This window comes from Apteryx mantelli, chromosome 2 (assembly GCF_036417845.1).
Source record: "Apteryx mantelli isolate bAptMan1 chromosome 2, bAptMan1.hap1, whole genome shotgun sequence".
Lineage (NCBI taxonomy): Eukaryota > Metazoa > Chordata > Aves > Apterygiformes > Apterygidae > Apteryx > Apteryx mantelli.
In genome coordinates, this window is record NC_089979.1 from 145,920,598 (window position 1) to 145,943,536 (window position 22,939).

The following is a 22,939-nucleotide window of genomic DNA, read 5'->3' on the forward strand; positions in this document are numbered from 1 at the left end:
AAATATTTCAGTGCTGTAATTTAATTTTTTTTGGTTTCACAAAGATTTGTGGAGTTAAAGACAACATTCCAGCAAATGCAAAACTATTGATTTCAATAGATAAAAAGAGACTTCTGCAGTTCTATGTGAATCATTTGTCATCTGTCCAATTGTCTTAAGAAACTATTTAAATAATACTATTTCAATTATAGGAAAGATTTGGGGGAAACATAGCGATCAAAGATGTGATGTTTAACTACCCAAACCGACCTGATGTCAAAGTTCTCCAAGGTTTGAATCTAAAAGTAGAAAAGGGACAAACTCTGGCTCTTGTTGGTAGCAGTGGCTGTGGAAAGAGCACTGTTGTTCAGCTGCTTGAGAGATTTTATGATCCACTTGATGGAGAAATGGTAAGCGTTTTTTGTAAGAATATGTCTGCATGTTAAATAAGAATGTATTTATTTGGTTTTATTTGGTGTGAAGAAGTATGATAGATATTTCTGTTCTGGGTTTTTTTTAAGTATTTTTAATATTAACGACAACCAGTTGATTTTCAGGGTTCCTTATATAAATATAGTGAAGTGAAACAATAAAAAGAGTCTTGATTTCTCACATGGTTTTGAATTAATGAAACAAAATCCGTGTGGTGAAAATGTGCCTGATCTACAGCCTAATAATGACAGTGGAAAGACTGCATTGAATACAGAGCAAACTTCCTGATGTTTTAATATTAGAAGCTTTTCTAAAGTTATTAAATATGCACACCTATGTCTGTATATTGTAGTAGTAGAATTTGCTATCTATGCTCTTTAAGCAATGAAGAATATTGAAGAATATCATTTTTATCTTCATTTTTAGTTGTGTCTTTCAGATCTACCCAGTTAGCAAAGTGATAGATGCTATGTAATTGCTTTTAATAATTTAGATTTAAAACATGGCTAGAGTTTCCTGCACTACTGAATTTATTCATCAACATTGCAATACTTTTCTTTACATAATGGTATTGCTTACTGCCATTTTCTCTTCAACGTTAATGGGTTCAGAGATTTTATTTGAAAAAGAACCCCTGTATTTTGGAGGGACTTTGATGGAGGTCAGAGTTAGAAGGTTTTCAGAACTTGTCTCTGCAGAGATGCTCACAAAAGGTAAAGCAAAGTGACAGCATTAGTAAAATAAGACCTAGGTGTGATGGGCAAGATGTGTCTGAGAGCAGAAATGCGCATACACCTCCAGTATGGAAAACTGATGTGTGTAGAAAGAGGAAGCATAGTTGCTCCAAAAAGTATGCTTAACTAAGTGCAGCTTCATGGCCAGTGTTTCTGAGCTTGCAGCCACAAATAACCAACAATGGTTTACTGAAGGGAAGGAAAAGCACAAGTCACTAGCATAGAAACCACAGAAGCAGCAGACCAGTTCACATGTTCTGTGGCACTGTGAACTGGGTGATACAAGTGTACGCTCAAAAGCACTACTGTTCACCACAGTGAGACTAGTGTTGTGCTAGTCTGGTAAAGAGTGTGACCATGCCAAAAAGTTGTGCTTTCTGATATGATGGATCCAAAATGCAAATGTTTTAATAATGTTCTAGCTTCATCAATGATTTTCACATCAGATGTGGAACAGGAAGCAGACCTTAGCGGCCTGCAAATGCATTGGAATTCTAAGGGATGGCAAATACGTATCAGGTAGTTGAAAGCAACTTCTGCTTTCTAGCTTTTTCCTTCTCATATCTACGGATGTAGAAATGCTGCCACTAATTTCAGTGGAATTTAGATCATGTTTATTATGATCTTCTTCCTTTGAAAAAGAATACTATAGACTAAGTAGGCTGCCTTAGCACAAACTACAGTATTGGTAGATCAATCACATGGATGTAGCCATGCTGTGAATGGGGAAGTTCTTCAATTACACCGCTAGTCATATTGCGTGACATGGAGCCTTAACACTGCACTGTGTGATTCTTATGGAGGTGCAGCAACCCTCTTAATCTCCTGGTTTATTTGCATCCAGATTGATATGAATGGTATATTTATGACACTGATGTATTGAGGGGGAAAAAAAGTCTATTGTCATTTATCTAATAGGCAAGGATGACAGCTCAGTAGCCAAATTTAGCAGAAATGTGACAGTTATCAGTATAGAAAGTTGGTTGCAAGTGACATCTTAGAGAATCCAGAAGTAAATTTGTCTGTCATTAGACATTACATCACAATTATATTTATGATTGGTGCTTGGTTCAGAAGTGTATGAATGAATTAACCCAATCTTCTTTTATTTTAATGGAGTACTAATGCCAGTCTGTTCTTTCAGTGGGAATATATATGTAAAAAACATTTAAATAAATGAAAGTTCTTTAAATTCCTTCTTTTATGGAAAAAAAAACTTTGGGTAAAGTTCTGTGAAATAGCCTCTGCATTATCCTATCTTCTACTGTCTTCAAAATCCTTATGAAAGCTTGAAGCAAAGAAAAGACCTAAGGAAGTGGAAGTGACTATTCTTGCTTTTATATCATAATCATTAGAACATTTGGAACTTTGAGGAGAAGGAGGGGAAGGGATTATGTGGTATTCAAACTGGAATCTCTACAGAAAGAACTGCAATTGCACAACTTCTGGTATGAATTTGCAGTAAGTCTCAAAGACAGATATATCTATATGACTCAAATTTAAAATGTTTGGTTTCTCAGCTGTTTGATGACAAAAATGCAAAGACACTAAATATCCAGTGGCTTAGATCTCAGATCGGTATTGTCTCACAAGAACCAGTCCTGTTTGACTGCACTATTGCTGAGAACATTGCTTATGGAGATAACAGTCGGGAGGTACCACATGAGGAAATTGTTAGTGCAGCAAAAAAAGCCAATATTCATTCCTTCATTGAATCTCTACCAAATGTAAGTTATATCTTTTCTTTCCTACTCAAAACTGGGGGTGACCTACTGTGGCGGGGAAAATTTGTGCCATTTTTGAATCCCTAAGATGTAAATAGACCTGGAAGAGTTAGTTTTTAAAGTCTTCCTTTTTTTATTGTGTTTGTATGCTTTATTTTTTTTCTGGGAGACTCCATTGGCATGCAGAGAGCAGAACATTTATGGTATCAGAGAAGAAAAACAAATTACATACAACTCACTGAGTGTTGGAAGTGTGCGTGTGTGTGTGTGTGTGTCTTGGTTTTTGTTTTTTTAGGAGAGTTAGAAATTTCTTTTGTCAGCTCCTATTTATCTCAGACATGTGTAGAAGATGATGAGGATTCAGCTAGATTAACAAAGATTCTTATGCAAATCAGATTGATCATAGGCATTTCTTCCAGCTATACTTAGTAAGAATTGAAATTTCTGTGATTCAGAAATGACCAAGTCTTTCATATATATCTGAACAATGCAATATAATGTAAGAATGAAATTCCTGAGTCAGATCAAAGGTCTGCTTTGCACAGAATCTTATCCCAGATGGAGACCAACAGGACGTGTCTATAGAAAAGTATACAAAAAGACTAAAGATTTAATCACATTTTGCCTAAATCCTCTTCTAACTTTGCATAATTTGTGACTCAGGAACTTCCTAAGAAAGAAATCATGTTTTATTGTTTAACAGTTCTGGACTGACTTTTCTTCTGTGAGTTTGACAGATCAATTTTTAACCTATGTCAGCTTGTGATATCCACAACAAACTGAAGGAAGGAGTTTGCCAGCTTAATTGCATGTTGCTTACATGCAGCTTAACTTTAGGCTGTCTAGCTGCTTTTTTGTGTTTCCTGAAAAATCCAGAGGTGAAGGTCCAAGATTTTTTGCAGACCTCATTTAGTTTCTAATGTCTGTTATCAAGAGATCTGCTGTTTTCAAAACTGTGTAAAGAATATTGTGATATATAATGATGTCTCATAAAACTTACATGCTTTCTGGAACAAAATATATAGTAAGTCACAGATTACTGTGACCTACATATGAGTTTGTCCAGAGGCCTAACTGATACCACTTAACTGAGGTACCTAAATTAACACCTAATTGCCCCAAGCTCTAATAATATACACACACACAGATGCATGCATAGGTGTGTGTATTTATGTGTGTATATATATATATTTAGCATCATATACTCTATATATACTCTGTGTGTGTGTGTATAATAGAAATAAAGTATATATATTATATACATACACACACACACACACACACACACACATATATATAAAAGTATATGGCCCAGAACTGATGCATCTTATAAGTTGCTATTTTTTCTTCATGATGAACAAATGTGGGTTAGAATAATTGATTAGGAAGCTCATTTGTAGAATTTAAGGTCAGTGTTTGATCCCCAGTGTTGTCATAGACTTGTACTATGCCTCAGTATCCCATCTCCTGAATGAGAATAACGTTGCTTTCCAACCTTACAGGAGTTGTTGCTTGGGGAAGGGCATTGAGAGTTATGAAACACTTGATACTACAAAGAAGTCTCTTAGAAAGATTTATAGGTTTGTAACTGCTAGGAATTCTGGACATCTATTTTCAGAGAGCTATTTGCATGGAATATTCAGTTTATGGATCACTAATGCTAGAGTCAATATGCTTAAATCCACTCCAGGACTGATGTATTTGCATTCATCTTCTGAACTAAATATATTTTTTCTAGAAATATAATACCCGTGTAGGAGACAAGGGAACCCAGCTCTCTGGTGGTCAGAAACAACGTGTTGCTATTGCCCGAGCTCTTGTACGTCAGCCCCAAATTCTGCTACTGGATGAAGCTACATCTGCCTTAGATACAGAAAGTGAAAAGGTAACTTCCTTGTGAGCCAGGAGTCTGGGATCTAAAACCATGTTTGTTTATATTGTGATTATTACATTCAGTCTCACAGATTAAAGCCCAATGCTGAAATATGCATATTTTATGCAAATTATATATTACGCTATTAATAAACAAATATGAAGGACATACTCCTCCTTCCCAAAAGAGCATATCATTCTCTTCATATGGCAGTAGGCAGATTGAAGTAGCAATGAAGAAGGTATTTCTGTGCTTGGAATTCTTCAGGCTTCAATTGGAAAAGTGCTATCAGAATTGAATCAGGAGGGACAAATTTTAGAAACTGAAGAGTATGAGGATGCTGTCAGAACTGACAGCTAACTTTTTTTCTGGGAAATAGTCAAGTCTTGCTTTTGATAACTGTACTTTTTTCTCACATTGCTTTCCAGCTCTATTTGTTTGTGGCTGACATGCAAACCTTCAGGGAAAAAATTGCTAGAATGTATTGCTACATATTTCTTTGTTTAAGCCCAAAGCTGAAATCTTGGTATAACAGAAGCACAATTTGGCTGTAGAAAATCAACACGGACACTACAAATGCACTTATTTGGGGGGGGGGGGGAATGTAATAACAGCTTTAATCTGAAAAGCTGAAAACATATGGACTAGGTCTTGATCTTGACTAAGATTTGGGGGGAAAATGTCATTAAATACATTTCACAATTCTGCTTTCTTAATTATGTGCCATTTGGGTACAAGTATTTCATATCTTGTGTTTATTAATACAGAATAAAATAAGGAATAAAGAAAAGAAAGCTGAGATTCTCATTAATATTTTTCTGCCAGAGATAGCTTTAAGAAAAGCATCATTCACGAGACTTGCTATGAAATCAATAGAACTGGTATGCTAGTAGCTGGCTCAAGACAATTGACTTAACTCTGATATGTGATTAACCAATCACGGAAGGGATGTCTGAAGCTCTCTAGTCAAACTTCCTGCTCAAACAAGGGTTAACACTGCATCTGGACCAGGTTGCTTAGGATTTTGTCCAGTCAAGTCCTTGAAAACCTCCAAGGAGATTCCACAAGCTCTCTTGGTCCCTGTTCCAATGCTTAATTATCCTTCCAGTGAAATTTTTTCTTACATCCCATCAGAACCTCCCCTGTTCCAATTTATGACCATTTTCTCCTGTTCTCTCACCATGCATCTCAGTAAAGATCCTGGCTCCATCTCCTCCTCTTAGCTCTCATGCCATTATCTGCTATAACAGTTTTTGCTCCTTGCCTACACAGGCTAAATCTAAAACTGGAAGCTAAAGCCAGAGATATTCCCCTTCTCTCATTGCTATATTACAATTTACTTAGGAGATGGCAGTTGAGGTATTTGGCATTACAAACTGCCAGAAATAATTCCAGGGCATTATACTTTTTATTCACCTTTTGATTTGTTCATTGAACAGGTTGTCCAGGAAGCCCTGGATAAAGCCAGAGAAGGTCGTACCTGCATTGTGATAGCCCACCGCCTGTCCACCATCCAGAACGCTGACAAGATTGCCGTGGTCCAGAATGGCAAGATTGTAGAACAAGGGACTCATCAACAGCTCTTAGCTGAAAAAGGCATCTACTATTCTCTGGTCAATGTTCAGTCTGGGTCATGCAACATGTAAATTAAAGGCAGTACTTATCTATGAAGTGTCACTGTAATTATTTCAATACTACATAGTATTAGTAGTCAGCCTTGATACTTTTGTTTTTCCTGCAAAACAAAGGCCTTTTATAAATCCTATGAAAGCAGGAAATACTAAGTAAATATGTACCAGTGCCTCATTCATTATCCAGTGCTAGTTCATTATTCAAACCACTTTATTTTGTAGCAAAAGCAGGGATCTATTGCACCCATAATAGTAGAAGCACACTAAGTAGAATTTAATATTAGCTTGCCTTAAATGCTAACAAAAGCATGCTAATTTGGCATATCTGGTAAACAATATGTAAACATACATATTGCAAATTATCTATCTATCTATCTGTATAGTGCCTTAGTACCTTAGCACTTGGTACCTCATGGCTCAGTAAAAATAGTACTGCCATTGCTAAGAACAAGTCTCAGGCCTTATCCTTATGGTGTCTTATGCAAACTATGCAAGACCCCGGTCGTGACCTACTAGGCTTGTTATCAGCTTGTACAACAACTTGCAGGTCAGCTGCAGCTTGATGCCAGAGGTTCTTGTTATGATGTGGAGTTTTAGACTGGGATAATAGCAGAAGTCTCAAAAATATGGACACAGGTTGAAAAAAGAGTCCCATAACTGTGAACACCTCACTGATGATCAGTTACTTGTCATTGAAGAAGTGCAGCCTTGGGACCTGGGAAAAGACTGCTTTAGTATGACATGGAAAAGAAGCAGCAGATTAGAAAAAACTCAACTGATCAGAAGGACAAGGCACATGCTGCAGCCTGGGAAAGTGTACCCCCCAGCATCCCAAAGATTATGGGGCAGAGGCCAAGGGCTACGAACTCTTTAAAGAGTGAAGTATCTTATAAAAGGAGGAGATCTCAAACTGAGGGCTGGAGGAGCTGGAGAGGACACCTATTTCAGTTCCAGCTTCCCTCACTGAAGTGCTCTTGACCCTGATCACTTTGATGACTAAGACCCTAAAAGACTGGGACTGATCAAGGACTGTAACCACCAATGCTAACTACATGGCATCAGCTCTGTGGTACTGTATATTCATTGCTAATTTAGGATATGATTGTTAAGAACTAACTGCCTTGAATATGTAGTAATAGTGATTAATAATGATTAAGAACTAACCATTAACAACGTGTATTGTTAATGAATATTAATACAGTAAAGTCTTGTTTTAAAGTTTAAAACTTGCCTGATTTATCAGTCTTCCACACTTCTGTCACAGCAATTTCTGATTCCTGAGATATATACATTTTATGTATCTGTCCACATGTAGGGGTGTGTATATATATGTATTTATATATACAGACACATGTACATGCGCACACACACAAATTCAGGTGCTGATAGTCAGGCTGATCTCTGTTCTTACAATACTCTCCAGAATGCTGATTGACACTGCCTCATTGTATTCCTCTTGAATCCCTTATCTGTTTTCTTCTGTTCCTGTCTTACACTGGAAAACCATTGCAGTATTGAACTTCTTTGTTTACTATCTATATGTTATCTGACACACAGGGTTCTTGTCCATGACTAAGACTCTTAGTCTGAACCATAATATAAGTTATACGTGCAATTGCAAGATGGGAATAGATATTCCTATAACATTATTACATTGTAAATTAACAACTGAGAAAATATTTAGGTTGATTTTTGGTCTAATGGATTTTATTTTTAGATTGTTTTTTAATTTTTAATGATAGAATTTCTAATGATTGGATTAGTAATGATTGGATTGTTTCCCCAACATGAATTAGTTTCAAAGGTGCTTGATTTACCAGACAGTCTGGTAGCTCTCCCTGAAAATCAGACAAGCACTGTAAATGTCTGAACACAGATATTCAAGAATCATTTTTCAACATTTTCACCATATAGTTTAAAATCTACCTCAGAAATTAATATCAAATATAGAAACTTTTCAGAACAACCTATTTTTTCCCTATCCTCCTCTTCCTCATTTCTTAAAAAAGTATTTCCCTTTCATCAAGATTTACCTGAAACTTTGCATAAGAATTACTGAACAGCTCACTTCTGGTTGAAAGGGGCTGTAATGAAAGTAAGCACTTTTTCTTTAAGGAAAATGGATCTTTGTTTTCAAATGCACCATAGAAGGCTGTAATAATTGCACCATGGCTTTCACCACAGAAGATCACAGCTTTTCAGAAGACCACAACCACTACTATTATGTTGTCACCAAATGCCCCATCCATGCATTTTTTAGTCACAGAGCCATAAGGACAGTGACCCACTTCCAAAAAACATGCACTGTATTCTATAATCAGTCCTTGATGTTATAATGCTTGACCCAAAGGAAAGGTCGAGTGACTTAGGACATTTCTGCTTTAAGGACTATTATCCTACAAGGCATAAGAGATCTAACTTGCTGGCTCTGTCTTTTCAGTTAGCCTCTGAGACCTTTTGATACCCTATGACATCTTAAGATACTTGTCTGAGCAATGAGTGCTCCTTCTTAGCGTAGCCAGTACTAGCGTTTGACCATAATAACCTTAAGCACTGGCAAAATATGTTATCTTATTCTGAAATGAAATGCCCTTTTTCTCTGTCTTGTCTTTCTTCAGAGAGCCTTCAGGAACTGCAGTCACCTACATAACATACCTTTCTAGAGGCAGGTAATCTAAAAGGATTTTTTCACACATTCCCTGCATCAACTTTCTCTGCATTCTTCCCCATTATCTTTTGAACAGAACTATAGCGAGATGTCAGCATTGGCATCATCTTAGCAATCATAAACACTTTCCAAGCATGTGCCATTGATTGTTGGAAAGAAGAAGCAAGAAGCATTCAAGTTCAACAGACCAATAACCCTCCTGCTGAAACAACAAATCATCAAAGGAGAGCTTTTGGAAGAAAAAATTTCTTAGGTATAGAAGGCTTTTCCTACTGCAAATTCTTATCAGGATGTTGAATATTATGGTCTCTTACTTCCCAGCATTCTCCAGCATACTTAACCCTGTAAGGGTAATTTGCTGTTGCTTATGCAACCAAAACTTTGCTGCTAAGCCCTTCTATCATTTTCTGCGATAGAGCAGAAGGACAAATAATCTCCAGGCTTCTCCCTCTCATTAAAGATTCTGAAGGATTTTCTCTTGTCAGTGGCATAGACTGTGTACCATCTCAGCTTCAAAATAAGACTGTAAATAATTTTTGGATTGCAACTAGTCCCTTCTTTAGGCATGCCCTCAAAGATCTTCCCTAACTATCCTACATGTCAGCAGATATTCAACAGCCTTCCACACTGATGTGGGCCCCCAGTCAATCTAGCATTAAGGGAACTAACTCTCCTTCCTTACGACTAAACTCCTTGAACCTGTTGTCACTTTCTTGCTACTATATCTGTCTATGGAAACAGCCTTCCTGGTAGCATTTCTGCCTGGAAGAAATAGTGATGCTGCAGAACTCCTCCAAACATTTGCCATTGGATATCGCTTGTAATCATTCACAGTATGAATAGACGTATAGACAATCATTTGAAGAAGATGTGTTTTCTGTCTGTAACTGCTCTTCCTCAAGATGTATTGATAATAGGTACACTCATAACTCTTCCTCTTATTCCTCTCCTTCAAAATCCAGTTTACCTTGTAGGCTTGGTCACTGAAAGGAAAGAGGAAGACAACTTGCAGGATGGGAGAAACAGGGTACACTACCTAAGAGTACTGCAAGGGGTTAGAACACTCCAACTAGTAATTCTTGTGCAGGAATACCCAAATCATACATGTACCTATAAACAGTCTAAATAACTGTTATTGGCAAGTACCCAGTCTTTCTTCTAGATAAATTATCCAGAACAATGTATTTTAGTCATGCATCCATTCTCTATTTCTAAAACAGGATGGTATATTTTATTCTACTTATTTTAATGCAGTGAACAGAAAGCAGAAAGTGAATCCTTCTTTACTGTGAATGCCATGGACTGTATGTACCTCAGAAGCAGAGAACAGGAAGGAAAGTAGCAGAACACAGAAGGACAACTAGCTTTAGCAACCCCTGTCAATGTAAGGTAAGTCCACTTGCTTTTTCCTTTGAATGTTTATTGCTGTGTTTGTTCTATTCTAGCTGTACTTTGTTAACTAAACACATCAGTATTCTAATCCCATTGCTGTACAGGGCTAGAGTTAGACTGCATCTGACAGTGAACATTCACGTCTAAGCTCATTGCTCTAAGCAAGCTTCCCTTAATGGTTAACAAAGGTCTGACCAATAAAATCTAGGGCACAGTTCATCCCATTCTAAAGTACTGGTCACTAGCAGGCCACATTAACAACAACCTAAAAGTGTTTCTCTTCGTAAAAGGACACAAGCATGATTAGCACAATTATCTACTGCATCAATATCTTAGATTAGAGAAAATGAGTCACACCTTGAATGACTATTGTACCAAAATAAGCATCTTAGAACCTGCACTACATCTATCATAAAGGTAGATCTGGAAACACTGGCTGCTGCTTCACATTCACCAAATACAGAGACATTTTTAGGGAAATAATAGGAATTGTTTGGGGCTATTTTAAAATGCCCAAATATTTGAAGGCTTTTTAAATAATTAAAGGTAAAGACTGTGTCTCCATATATAACTATATAATCTGGGTCTTTATAGATTCACTTTAAGAGTCCCTGGGCAGAAATTATATCATCATTCATTTGCTTAGTAAAGGAGAAAAATACATTAACAAATTGTTTGACTAGCAAACAATTGTTCTAAGATAAAATACCATGATCCTTATGTCATCTAAGAGGAATAGTCTTATTTCCATATGACTTGTGTCTTGTTTCGCACAAATATGACTTGCGAAAGAAGGGTAAGTGATTAACTCGATTAATGTGGAATCTAGGAAAAAAAATAGGTTCAGGATAAGTAAAATGTTAAAATGAAGCAGTGTTGAGAGAGAAGGGATGCAGACACAGTAGTTGCCAGTTCCCGCCTAATTTACAAATGGATTTAACTAAATCAGCTTTACGTACAGCAATATATAAAAAGAGGCAGTGCAGAACAGAGAAATAATAAGCTACTGCAGGTTTGAGATATAACAGGTCAGCATAATCCACTCTATTTACTCCTGGGGCCCTAGCAGGGTAATTTGATCAACATCAGCTTCATGCTTTTTTTCTTCTTAGGCATTCTTGGCTTTCTCCAATATTAGTTTCTTCTAACTTTCACTTGTGTATATATCACACTTTATAACTTTTGTGTTGGATTGATCAATGTGTGCTTGTTGTACAAACTTTTCAGTCATTCATTGACATGCATCTATTTCATAGTCCCTAAAACTATAAATCACAACAATGTTGTTCAAAAAACAAAGAAAGAAACAAAATGTATGCACATATACTGAAGGGCTGATAGAAAAAAAGAACTATGGAACTATGGTTGATTCTTCATTCAGAAACTAAATTCAGTATAGAAACTCCTAATCCAAATACAGTAAACTTTTCTCAAGAATTTCTGTAGGTAGCTCTACAGAAGATTTATCTTCGTGTCCCTGTCTATTCTTCAATGTAAAGCGGATGAGTATTAAAGATGACAGTTACTAACATATCTGCTAAATCAGAAACAACTCAGACATTACTTTTCATACATGCTAATTTGAGAATTATAGTTCAGGACACTAATATTTCAAGGTTCAGCTTGTTATAGGTAGCTTTGATAAAGCATACAACAGTAGTTTTGCAGATGTTTATAATTTCATTTCCTGCAGTTTCCTGAGGAGTTCAATAAATCATCAAAAACTTAGTTATTCACTTGGTTCTCATTTGAAGGCATTTGAAATCATTCCTTTGAAGACATGGTTATACTTTCTAAGTCTCATTCTTCTGTTATTATCTATGATACTTTAAATAACAAGTTAGAAAAAATATATGTGCTTTGCATCTAAGAATCTTTCATTGATAAAGAATTGCAAAAGATCCTCTAAAACTTCTCCAAAATTCCTCATGAAAAAATCAAAAGGTAAGAGGAATTTCTGTGTCTGAACTTTCACACCAGTTTCCTTTGTGTTCATGATGGTGGGTGTCTATGTTCCTGATATCACCGAAACGATTAATCAATGATTTTTCTCTCTGTGGTCATGTCTTTAATTTGCCGCATGATGGCCTCATTTGCTCAGACAATAGCTAAGCTAATCTACATTTTCTTTTAGAAATTTCTTTTTCTTTTCTTCTTCACAGATGTCTTGTTCAACTCTTAATACATATGTTTTCTCCTGTCTAACCAGAAGAGCAATATTCTTTTGACCTTTTGGTTATTCTCCAAGATCCCCACTCTCTTTTCTGCCCAAAGGAATAGTATCAGTTCATAGTCCTGACAGCATTGCTACCATGTTTATTAACGTCAGAGTTCTTAAGATCTGAGATCATTTTAAGCAAAGGCAGTAGATATTAACTGCTCTTGTCAGCTTGTAACTATGTTAAGCAGTCCTACTGGAAGCAATCAATGATGGTAAGTAATGTTTATTTTATATTCAAATTGAAGGCCTTTCTTTTAATTCTTTCATTCTAATTTAATCTTATTTATCATAAAATATATAAATATAAAGCAAAAGGTTAAAGAAAAGTCTTGCTATACATTAAATATATTTCTGAGTGTTACAAGAGCAAGAAGGTTTTTGTGGCAAAATTTTTTGGGTACCTTATGTACAGTCATCAGTGTTCTGCCATAAACTTCCTTTTCAGTACTGGATAAATCTTTTAGGCCAGAGTATTAAAGGCCTATAGACACTGTGCTTCTATTGCTGACATAGTGGAAACCTAAACAGCCTTACAATGTACAAATATCTTCAAGTACCAGGACTTAGCCTGTTTCTTTGATAGTCCCTTCACTACAGAAGTTGAGTCAGAAATGCCAAATAAACAAAACATGAATCTTGGCCTCTGATACTTTACAATAGTTTCCTTAGTCTGGGTAATTTGATTGTAGATACACTGTTTGGGTGCCATTTTCCTGACCAATTTCTTTAAGAGGTATTACCATCAACACTGCTATCATTTTATATTGACTTTCACATGGCCTACAATTTTTAAAGAACAGAAATAGAAATTTACAACATCGGGTATTAAAATGCTACAGTTATGTTAAAGTGAAACTTTTCACCTGCAAGACGACAGGCATTTTACTATTGATGTCAGTATTTCATACTAGCTGAATTTAGTATTTCCTGCTAATAGAAGATAAAAACATTATACAATAGCTTGATTTTGCCATTATGGACAGGAAATTCAATGTATGGCTCAATTTAATATAGCACAAACTTTAAAATAGATGTATAATGCATTTTTATATCACCTAAATTAAAATAATGGCCTAAAAGAATTTAATTTTATGATTAGTAAAGCTGGTTGCAATGAGGATACAGAGAGATGGGTTATTATTGTACACAGAGAAAAAATCTGTTTGTGGGAAGAGACTGCTTCCCGGGTGAATATCTGGTGAGTATATTCAAGAGTATCATCAAGGAAAACCTGTTCTGGAAGTATGCTCAAAAATTTAATATAACTACACAACTTAAAACTTTCAGCTCCCTGCTGTAGAAGAAATTTTTATCAGTTTATGAGGTAAATAATTGCCTCAGAAGCAATACCAGAGTTGGCATTTCTGAGAAGTGGAGCACTAATGAAGCTTCCTCTGGGTGCTCCTGCAGACCCAGCTTGTCCTGTTTGCCGTGGACAGCCAATCCTCACCTGATACCCTGCTACTCTTTCTTTATCCATCCATACCTACCCTGGTTTGAAAGCCTTTCTTTTCTTTCCCTGCCCATCTTCTATTGCCACCCCACACATACCCACTGACTGCTTTATTATTTCTTTTATTATTATCTGCTCTATTTATTTATTATTTGGAGATTTTTTTTTTCATTTTCTACTTCATCTACCTGCTTCTACCATGTTGACTGTTTCCCTTCCACTTCTCTGGAAATCTAGACAGGAACAATCTGGGACCATAAGGAAATGCCTTTTCTTGTGAATCCATGCCATGAAAGGGCCATGAGTTCCTCCAGTGGTGGGATAAACCACTGTCAGCAGCTGGAGGCTGCACATGCCACTTGCTTGCAGATGACTGGTGAGTCACATCACAAAAGATTCAAGCTAACGAAGAGGGTGTTCTTGAAGACCCAGGGCAGCAATGGCACTTTGGAGGAGGCACAGCAATCGCGCACCTACTACAGATAGCTTGAAGAGATCTTTGTGCGGGAGTGCACCAGTGAGCCAGCAGCATGTTTAGACATCTGCGCCCTGGGTCCTATGTTGGAGAATTTGGAGAGGAGAATGCACCCTTCAGTGCTGCTCCAGGGCCCTGCCCATGGATGTTGCAGAAGACCCCTGCAATGACACATCAAGGGATACTCCTTTAGGCTGCTCCCTGCCACAGCTGACTTTGGCAATCCCCATGCGCACCTCATTCCAGCCCAGGTAAGAGTGCTGCTGAGATACATCTCTACATGCCTGTAGAGCGTGTGCAGGAGGGCGCGTGATGCTTCTGGTGGAATTACAGTATTGGGCTCAGCATTGTGGAGAGGTGATGTGTATCACCAGACTGAGCATAAGGGTTGCTGTACTTTTAAACACTGTCCCCTCCAGGGCTCTGAGCTGTGGGAGAAATCTTCTATGTAGCAATAATATGAAATTTATCCACCCAGCCCTTGCAGAGTATGAATGCCTAGCTCAGGCCACATGAGGCAGGCATATGACATGCCATGCTAATGTTAGACTTCTGTACCAGGGATCCGCCATGTGGCCCCTTTCCTCTCCATGAATATATGGTGTATACTCTGATGGCAATGCCTTCATATACAGTAACACTGTGGATGTTAACAATGCCCTACCCATTGTCCTCCACATCTCGAGAGGCATGAAGCTTCCCAAATACCCTCCCGCAGTCAGCTCTGGGAGCAGCAGTAGCAGCTCAGCACCGCTCCTGAGACTCCCTGCAGCTGCATGCTTCCCCCTGTGGAAATCCTGCACAGCTCTGATGAGTCCTTTTGGGTTCAGAGGCTTCACGAGTCACAGGAATGCTGCAGCCAGGGTTTGGGACTGCTTTCATCCCCAGTTTGGGCTGGCAGCCTGAGACAGGAAATCAGTCATGAATTGTGTCCCCCCAAGGAAAGAGAAGGGTGCTTTGCCATATTTACCACATGCTATCACTTCTAACAATATTGTTTTGACGGCACACCATGTCTTTACCCTGTGCAAGATAGGAACTGGCAAACTTTTGTGTTAGGAATTGCAAGTAGTTTTTTACATGCAGCCATAGAAAGCTGAACAGCGTACTGCATCTGCATAGATGCTTGGGGACTGCCATGGTTGCTTCTCTCTCCTCTCCAGCCTCTCTTGATGAGAGAGGAGGCTGCAGCAAGCAGCTCTTCCCTTCCCCTCTGCTGCCTCCTCCTGCTGCCACCTCAGTTCTGTGAGGATGAGACCCTGAGAACTCAGCATGAAGGTAAAACACCAAGTTTTTCTGAGTTGCTAATAACTCTCACATTGCCAAGCATCATTTTGACTGTTCGAATTTTTTGGTTTAATGATTTTTTTACGCTTTCCCTCCCTTCTCAATCAATGCTATCAAACTCTCAAAAGGCAGCACTGACTCTCCAGATATAAATGAGACTATCCCTAAAACTCTGAGATGAGCTAACTCAAGAGATAAAGTACAACCTAGTTTAAATCCTATTATAAGACTTAAATGTATTAATTGTCGCCTCTCATAGTATTAGAGCTAGATAGTCTTTACTAACAATTTTCACCGCGGAAAGCATATGATTTTCTGCAAATGAAGTCCGTCTTCTGGGCACAAGATACCCAGAAGGGAGTGCATTGTCTCCCATTTGATTTGATCATGGATGGCTGAACAATGATAACAAGAATGCCTTCCATTGAAGAGCTTATAGTGGGTTCACTGCCCAGTGTGGTGGTCTGCTCCAGAAATGGTGCTATTTCACAGTCATCCTGATTATTCCTGAACCTTGCAAGGAATGATTAAAACATTAACAGAAAGAGACTTTGGGAGGAGTTAAGAGGTGGCTTTCTGACATGCCTTCAAGAGTGACAATGATCAAACAGGCTGCTCAAAACCATTCATTGCTGAACATTCCCTTTTTGGAGGCAGAGTGTGCACATATTCCCTCACAGACCTAGCCGGCTCCAGGGGCACTGCAAAAGGCTGGCATGCACCAGTTATTGAAAGCTTTTCCTCATTAGAGTTTTACGTAGAATGAGCGAAGTCCAACCTCACTGCACAGCCCTATTCAAACTAGGCCTATTGATTGCTGAATAACCTTCCAAAACAGGTGAAAACGGATTAAGATCAGCCCTCGTGGTAAGTCAGTACATTTATTTCATCTGAGAGATTTTATCAATGTTTGATGGGGAAAGCTAAAAAACAAAAATTGCCAGTGAAACTTCATTCTACTTTAAAATGCATTTTCCTTTTTATTTCGTATTAATTACGGTAAACCGAGGAAATTTACATGCTTTGAAATTAGATACTCCCAAGGATTATGCAGAGGCAGAGTCAAATCCTGTAAGCAAAACTGATTTCCACTGCGAGTCCTGCTTAGAAACTGAAGATAGGCCATAACTTTGGTTTCCAACACCACATCAAGATACAGGTCTTCAGTTTGCTGACTTTGTGTATTTTCAATTAAATATTACTTGTAGTTGTTTCCTGATGTACTTTGTTTCTCAAACAGATTAAAATGGGTTCTGAAGATGAAACAAAGCCTTACATAAATAGAAAAGATGACAATATTGTTGTATCATATCAGGATTATGGATCTGAAGGCAAATGGTAAGTATTTCAGCTGATTTCAAAATATTCTACTAATGTTTTACCTTTAAATAGGTGGGCTTAAATTTTATCTCTAAAAAATATATCAATAATCAAACAATTTTCCTTTTGGGGAAAAGTCTTTGATATCTATTATTCTCCTTCAAATATAAATTAATCGTTAACAGATAAATCCTACTGGATCCATCAGGTCAGGGAAAGTCTGTGCAGCAGGAAGTTTTGTTTGTACCTTGCTGCCATGATTGATTGAGATTGTCAGCTGGGGTTATTGAAAATTTGGCTGATTTATTCATCCTTTTGCAAGAAGATAGTGGCAGCTTTATCTGTCCTGCTTTGTACCTAGGCTAATCTGAAATACTGGAAGAACTGAAGTTAGAGTAGATAATGGACAGCTAAGTCACATGCTTCTAAACGTTCTCTGGAAGTATTGTAACTTTTAACCATAAGGAAGGGCCAATTTGAGTCAAATGTCCTGCACACTCTTCTCTGTACCCCATTTATCCATTTCAAAAAAAAAAAAAACAGCTTGTGGTGGAACATGTATTCCATGACTTAAAGAACTGCATGATATTGTAATTCTCTGTTTTGCATGTTACGCAGTAAAAGACACATAATCCCCACAAACTTTAGGGGTGAGGGTTTAGTGCTGGCTGAGTGGGACTTACAGGCACCAGAAACTGACCTGTGCATGTGGTAAAAGTGGAAACAGTGACTCGTCTCAATTAGGATTAATAAGAGTTTATGAAATTGTTGATTGACACGGTGTTTCACATCCTTTAAAATAACTTGTGCCAATGACAGCAGGAGAAAGACTAGTATTTAACTGGACATTGGACTTTCCCGTCTCCTAAGAAAAGCCCTATTGCAACACAGTGGAAAGAGTTTGACATTTTACCTACATCTTTAAAATGTGCTGGATGGCCTTAATTTTGTTTGGAGAGTGCAGGCTGTTTGGAAAGGGAACTCACTGTTTATTCAGTTAACAGTCTTCTCATGCCTCCTATTTGATTATTTGTAGGTCAGAGACACTTATGAGAGCTCATCTTCCTCCTTTTTCATGCTAAAGAGGAGCTATTTAAATCTGATTTAGACAAAAAGTTTTAAAACTAACAAATTGTCCTGACTTTGTGCTGTTCATGGACGGACGTTTGGTAATCTATCATTTTAGTTTTCACCACCTTGCAGTCTCCAGCATATCAGAAAAAAGCTTACTGCTATCACTGCTAGTTATACTGTACCAAAAGGCTTTGAAGATGTCAGGTAAAAATAAAATATCTCATGTTTTCCCCTTAACATTGTTTAGAAAAAGAACAAAAATCACAGCTAAAAGCCCTATTTCCTTCTGCAAATAAAGTAGCCTTTAACAACAGCTTGGCATATTTCAGAAGGCAGCAAATGAATGCAAGATTCTATAATATTATAGCAGTATCCAGTGAAAATCTGATGCACTACTTGAACAAGATGCATATTTTTATTGAAGATTACCCTGCCCATTTGACAGAGCATGTTGCCTCCCAGTTGTTGCTGGAGTGCCCAAATTAGAGCAATACAGTTTAATCCCAAATTAGCAACTATGAGCATAACAGTTTATTTTATCTGTGCCTAAGCAAAAACCAATCACTATCACTTTTGGATCTAAAGTTGGTATCATTTATAATGGCAATGCAATGAATATAGGTTTACTACCAAAATAAAAACAAAAAAACCCCTTAAGGTTTCTGTAATAGACTTAGCTAAAGATTAGTGCTTCAACTAACCTTTTTCAAGCGGAAACCTTCAGCTTTTTCAACTGCAAGCAAAACTCTTACATCATTTTAACACTGGTTGTCACAGATCTTCTTCCAGCCCCGGAAACCATGTTAATAACTCAGAGGGTATCTTCACACAGTATAACTCATGTATCCTTACACAGCACTGACTTAGCTCTGAGTGAGGGAGCTTAGCTCCTGGAAGCAATGTCACATGTTTAGTGTTTGCTTAGATCTATCTGCCAAAACTAACTACGTTATCTAGACCTACCCTGAGAGCTGTCTGTGTAGCTTTGCTTCTGCATGGTACAATGTGGTCCCCATGCTGCCTGATACACTTGGTGCTTATGGAGTGCCTGACCAATATGAAGACTTTTAGATTCTTTGCATGGTGTGAAAAAAATAATTAATCCCTGAAAAACAAAGACACTTCCCTGCAAATTCAAAGTGATTTTACTGAAATTCTACCTGTTCATTTTTTGTTTTTACTGCAACAAGTCTTCTGAGCATGACAAAGCATTGTGTTCTTTCTGCCACCACCTCCACCTTTTCCAACTTGGTTTCATTTTTCCCTCTTTGTAGTCCATTTCATGTTTCAAAGGATTACTTTCTTCTAAGTTCAATTCTGTAGATTGATTCTTATGATTAGAGAGACTGGTTTGCAGGACTGCAGTCTAATGATGTGAAATCAAAGTACTTAGTCCAAAAATGAGAGATCTTTGACAGACCATGAGAGATAACATTTCAATTATATTAGCCCATCCACCTAGTTTTCAAAAGCTATTTGAAAATATTGCCAATAGGTACTATTAGGTCCTAGCCTCGTCTAGAAAGGCTAGACAGACAGCTTTTAATGATCAAAGAACTCCCCACGCTCTTCTTAAAGAAAAAATCTGGAGTGTTTTGTAGATAGGAGGAAACTAGTAGTTTGCAAGAGAACTTTTGCTACATTATCTAAATCCCACTGTAGATTTAGCTACAGCCACTCTTAATACTTTTTAATGGCAACTGTGATTTTAAACATGGCTCTCACATAAGTAGCTTATAATCTAGATCTAAACTGTAGGGTTTTCTTCCAGGAGACTCCCTGTATTTGTACAATACCAAACCTGAGGATTTCTTGAACATATTTTTGACAGTGTTCAGAGAAATTCACTGAGAGTACATTGAAAGTTCTTATTTTATTTTCATGTATCTCCTCCTTACATCTGAACACAATTAAGAGAATGTAGTTGTATTAATAATGCATTAGACCTACTTTGATGCTTTAAGTGCTCTTCCTACTCAAAAGTACAATCATAATTTTTTAGCGGTGGGGACAAGAAGAAACCTGAGAAACTGAATATGGTCAGTCCGTTAACAGTGGTAAGTTCCATGCTATTTGTATATTTAGCAATCACATTATACCATAATGTTTTAAATATTTTTATATGCATATCTCTACTCATACTGCAGAGCTATACTGGAGACACTTTGCTGTTTGTGGTATAGACTACTCAGAGATCTACAATGGGAAGGGAAAATGGAGGAGAAAGGAAAAAAAGCAGACACAGGAGATGGAGTAAACTAGCTTAAATCCTGTCAGTGCTCGGGATTTTTACTGTCGCAGATACATCCAACAGATGCTGACATAGCTCTATTAGCAGGTGGGTGGAGAGGGAGGTGCTACATGGATCTGAAATGTGATCAGTTGGAGACATGGCCAGAAAGAAAAGGAAAATGCCCTGCATAAGGGTAGCATATGACAGAAATTTCTTTCATCTCCCAAAATAGAATAGCTATACTTTCAAAAGCATCTGGCATAGCTGCTTAATGGAATATTCTTAAAAAGGTATTTTCAGACACATGGAAATCTTAGTTTCCATTTCCATTTCTTTTGCAGTTGATTCTAACTTATTTGTATTATGCTAATTGCTAACTACTCTCATCTCTTCTCAGCCATTCCCCACCCAAATCCACATTTATATCCAGCAAGCAACAAGAGAGATTCACAGCAGAGTTTACAATATAGTTGTATTCATTTTAACGAGGTGACTTAGAAGCACACAGTTTTAAGTTCTGTGATCTCTTCCTTTATATGCAGGCCACAATATTTATGTATTTTGCATTGTTAGAACAATCCTAGAGAAATCCAGGTTGGAAGGAACCTCAGGAGGTCGTCTGGCCCAATGCCCTGCTCAAAGCCAGGCTAAACCTCTAAGTTAGAGTAGGTTGCTCAGGACCTTGTCCTGGCAAATTTGGAAAATCTCCAGCAGTTGCAATTCCATAGCCTCTCTAGGCTCTGACCATGATCATAGGAAGAACTTTTCCTGATATTCCATCAGAATTTCTCCTATTACAGCTTTAGTTATAATAATATTACCTGCCCTCTTGAGGACTTCAGATGAAAAACTACATGAGCTATTTGAATTAGCTTGGAAAAGGAAGGAGAGGGCAGCTCCTGTATTTTTTCAGTCTCATCAACAACTGCAGTAAGATTTAGGTTAATTCAATGTCATCATTAACTTAACTAGTAGTAGACTTAGGATTTATTCAAGTTTAAGTCAAATCTGCATCTAACTGAGAATCTGAGGCTGCTTTAGGAAAGAAGTTTTTCTTTTATAAGTGAAATAATCTCCCTAGTGCCCCAAATACCTATAGAAAACCAAGGACTCTCTACTTCCTGGAGCATAATTCCAGCATTTAAAACAAAACTGTTTCTGGCAGATGAAGCAAGAGAAAACCACTGTTGCACAAGAAAGAAATGACAGTGAGCACCAAACTCTCAGCTCCCCCCCATATTTCCAGTGTTATCGCTGCATTCAGCATAGCTCCCGTCTTCCTCCCCATTTTCTGAAAAGCTGCAGGAAGCTCGTAGTATAAATTCATGGGAGAAAAATCACACATAGGTAATTCCTGCCTCCCCGCACAGAGGACAAGCACCAAACTGCTTGGACTAACCAGAAAAACCAGGGCTCCATTCGGCTAACAGCCAGAGCAAAACCAGTTCCCTTCAAAGAGCACCTAGCTAAAGGTGCAGCTCACGGCCCCTACCTGTACACCAAAGAGCACAGCTTCCTTAAGGGAAAGGGATTTCAGGGATTATTTCACACCCTTGGCTTTTGGGACACCGCTACCGGTTGGGGGAGGAAAAACCATTGATCCTCTTCTTGGTTTGGGAGCCAGCTAGGAATCACGTGCACTGACTGCTCCTGAGCACTCACACCTATTTTCTGACAGCAGGGCCAGAGATGTCGCACACAAACTGGTGCATCTCAGGCAAACCCCAGGGGCTGCACGGAGACGCCGGGTGCCTAGCAAGCACTCCAGGATGCTGAAACCATCCCCTCCTTTAGACAGCTCTGCTTTTACTGAAGGACTCATACTCTTTATTATGCAACAAGAAAGACATTTTTGCCCCTTTGTCTCACTCTCTTCTTCCTGATTTGGCGTATGGGGACAGAAGCGAGCTCCTACATGTTAGCTGCTCTGAGCTAGCCCTTCCTAGGTACTATTTTTTCACAGCGTGAGAGGTGATTTACCCCTCAACACAAGCAGAAAAAGGTAACTCACAGTTACCATGAACTGAGAGTCCATTTAGAGGTTACCGTGGGCAAAAGTAGCCTAGGCTTCCTGCCTCTGTGTAGGGCTAGTAATCAAATTTAAGAGACCAACTTCAGAAAGGTTTGACTAAAATCCAGAATAATTATTTTCTAGTTACATATGTCTGCACAGGATAATGTATAGTGAAATTCTTACTCTTCTTAGTACACAATCATATTTAAGTTGTGTGAAAAGTAATAGTAAAGTAATACAGTAAAGTACATACTGTTTTTGTACAGCTTTAAATATATTGGCCTTGAAGTTGTTTAAAGTGGCAAAGACCCACTAGCTCCAAGTGTGTACATATTTAAGATACTGTAATGGTGTATATGCACACATTCACATATGCACACAAAGTAACAAAATAAAATTTTTTATATATACATACATAAATATATGTGT

The 22,939-nt window shown here is 37.8% G+C and overlaps 2 protein-coding genes across 2 annotated transcripts in view; both read left to right on the plus strand.

Annotated features, from left to right (window-relative positions):
• Positions 1 to 7,593, plus strand: part of LOC106483502 (ATP-dependent translocase ABCB1) — a 42,879-nt gene extending 35,286 nt beyond the window's left edge. The window contains exons 26-29 of the mRNA XM_067292195.1: positions 192 to 389; positions 2,666 to 2,872; positions 4,608 to 4,754; positions 6,182 to 7,593. Of these exons, the coding sequence (XP_067148296.1) occupies positions 192 to 389; positions 2,666 to 2,872; positions 4,608 to 4,754; positions 6,182 to 6,388 (759 nt within the window). The 3' untranslated portion in view covers positions 6,389 to 7,593. The remainder of the gene's footprint in view (positions 1 to 191; positions 390 to 2,665; positions 2,873 to 4,607; positions 4,755 to 6,181) is intronic.
• Positions 7,594 to 15,854: 8,261 nt separating this feature from the next.
• Positions 15,855 to 22,939, plus strand: part of LOC106483501 (ATP-dependent translocase ABCB1-like) — a 52,996-nt gene continuing 45,911 nt past the window's right edge. Inside the window, exons 1-3 of the mRNA XM_067292196.1 lie at positions 15,855 to 15,860; positions 17,110 to 17,207; positions 20,266 to 20,320. Of these exons, the coding sequence (XP_067148297.1) occupies positions 15,855 to 15,860; positions 17,110 to 17,207; positions 20,266 to 20,320 (159 nt within the window). The remainder of the gene's footprint in view (positions 15,861 to 17,109; positions 17,208 to 20,265; positions 20,321 to 22,939) is intronic.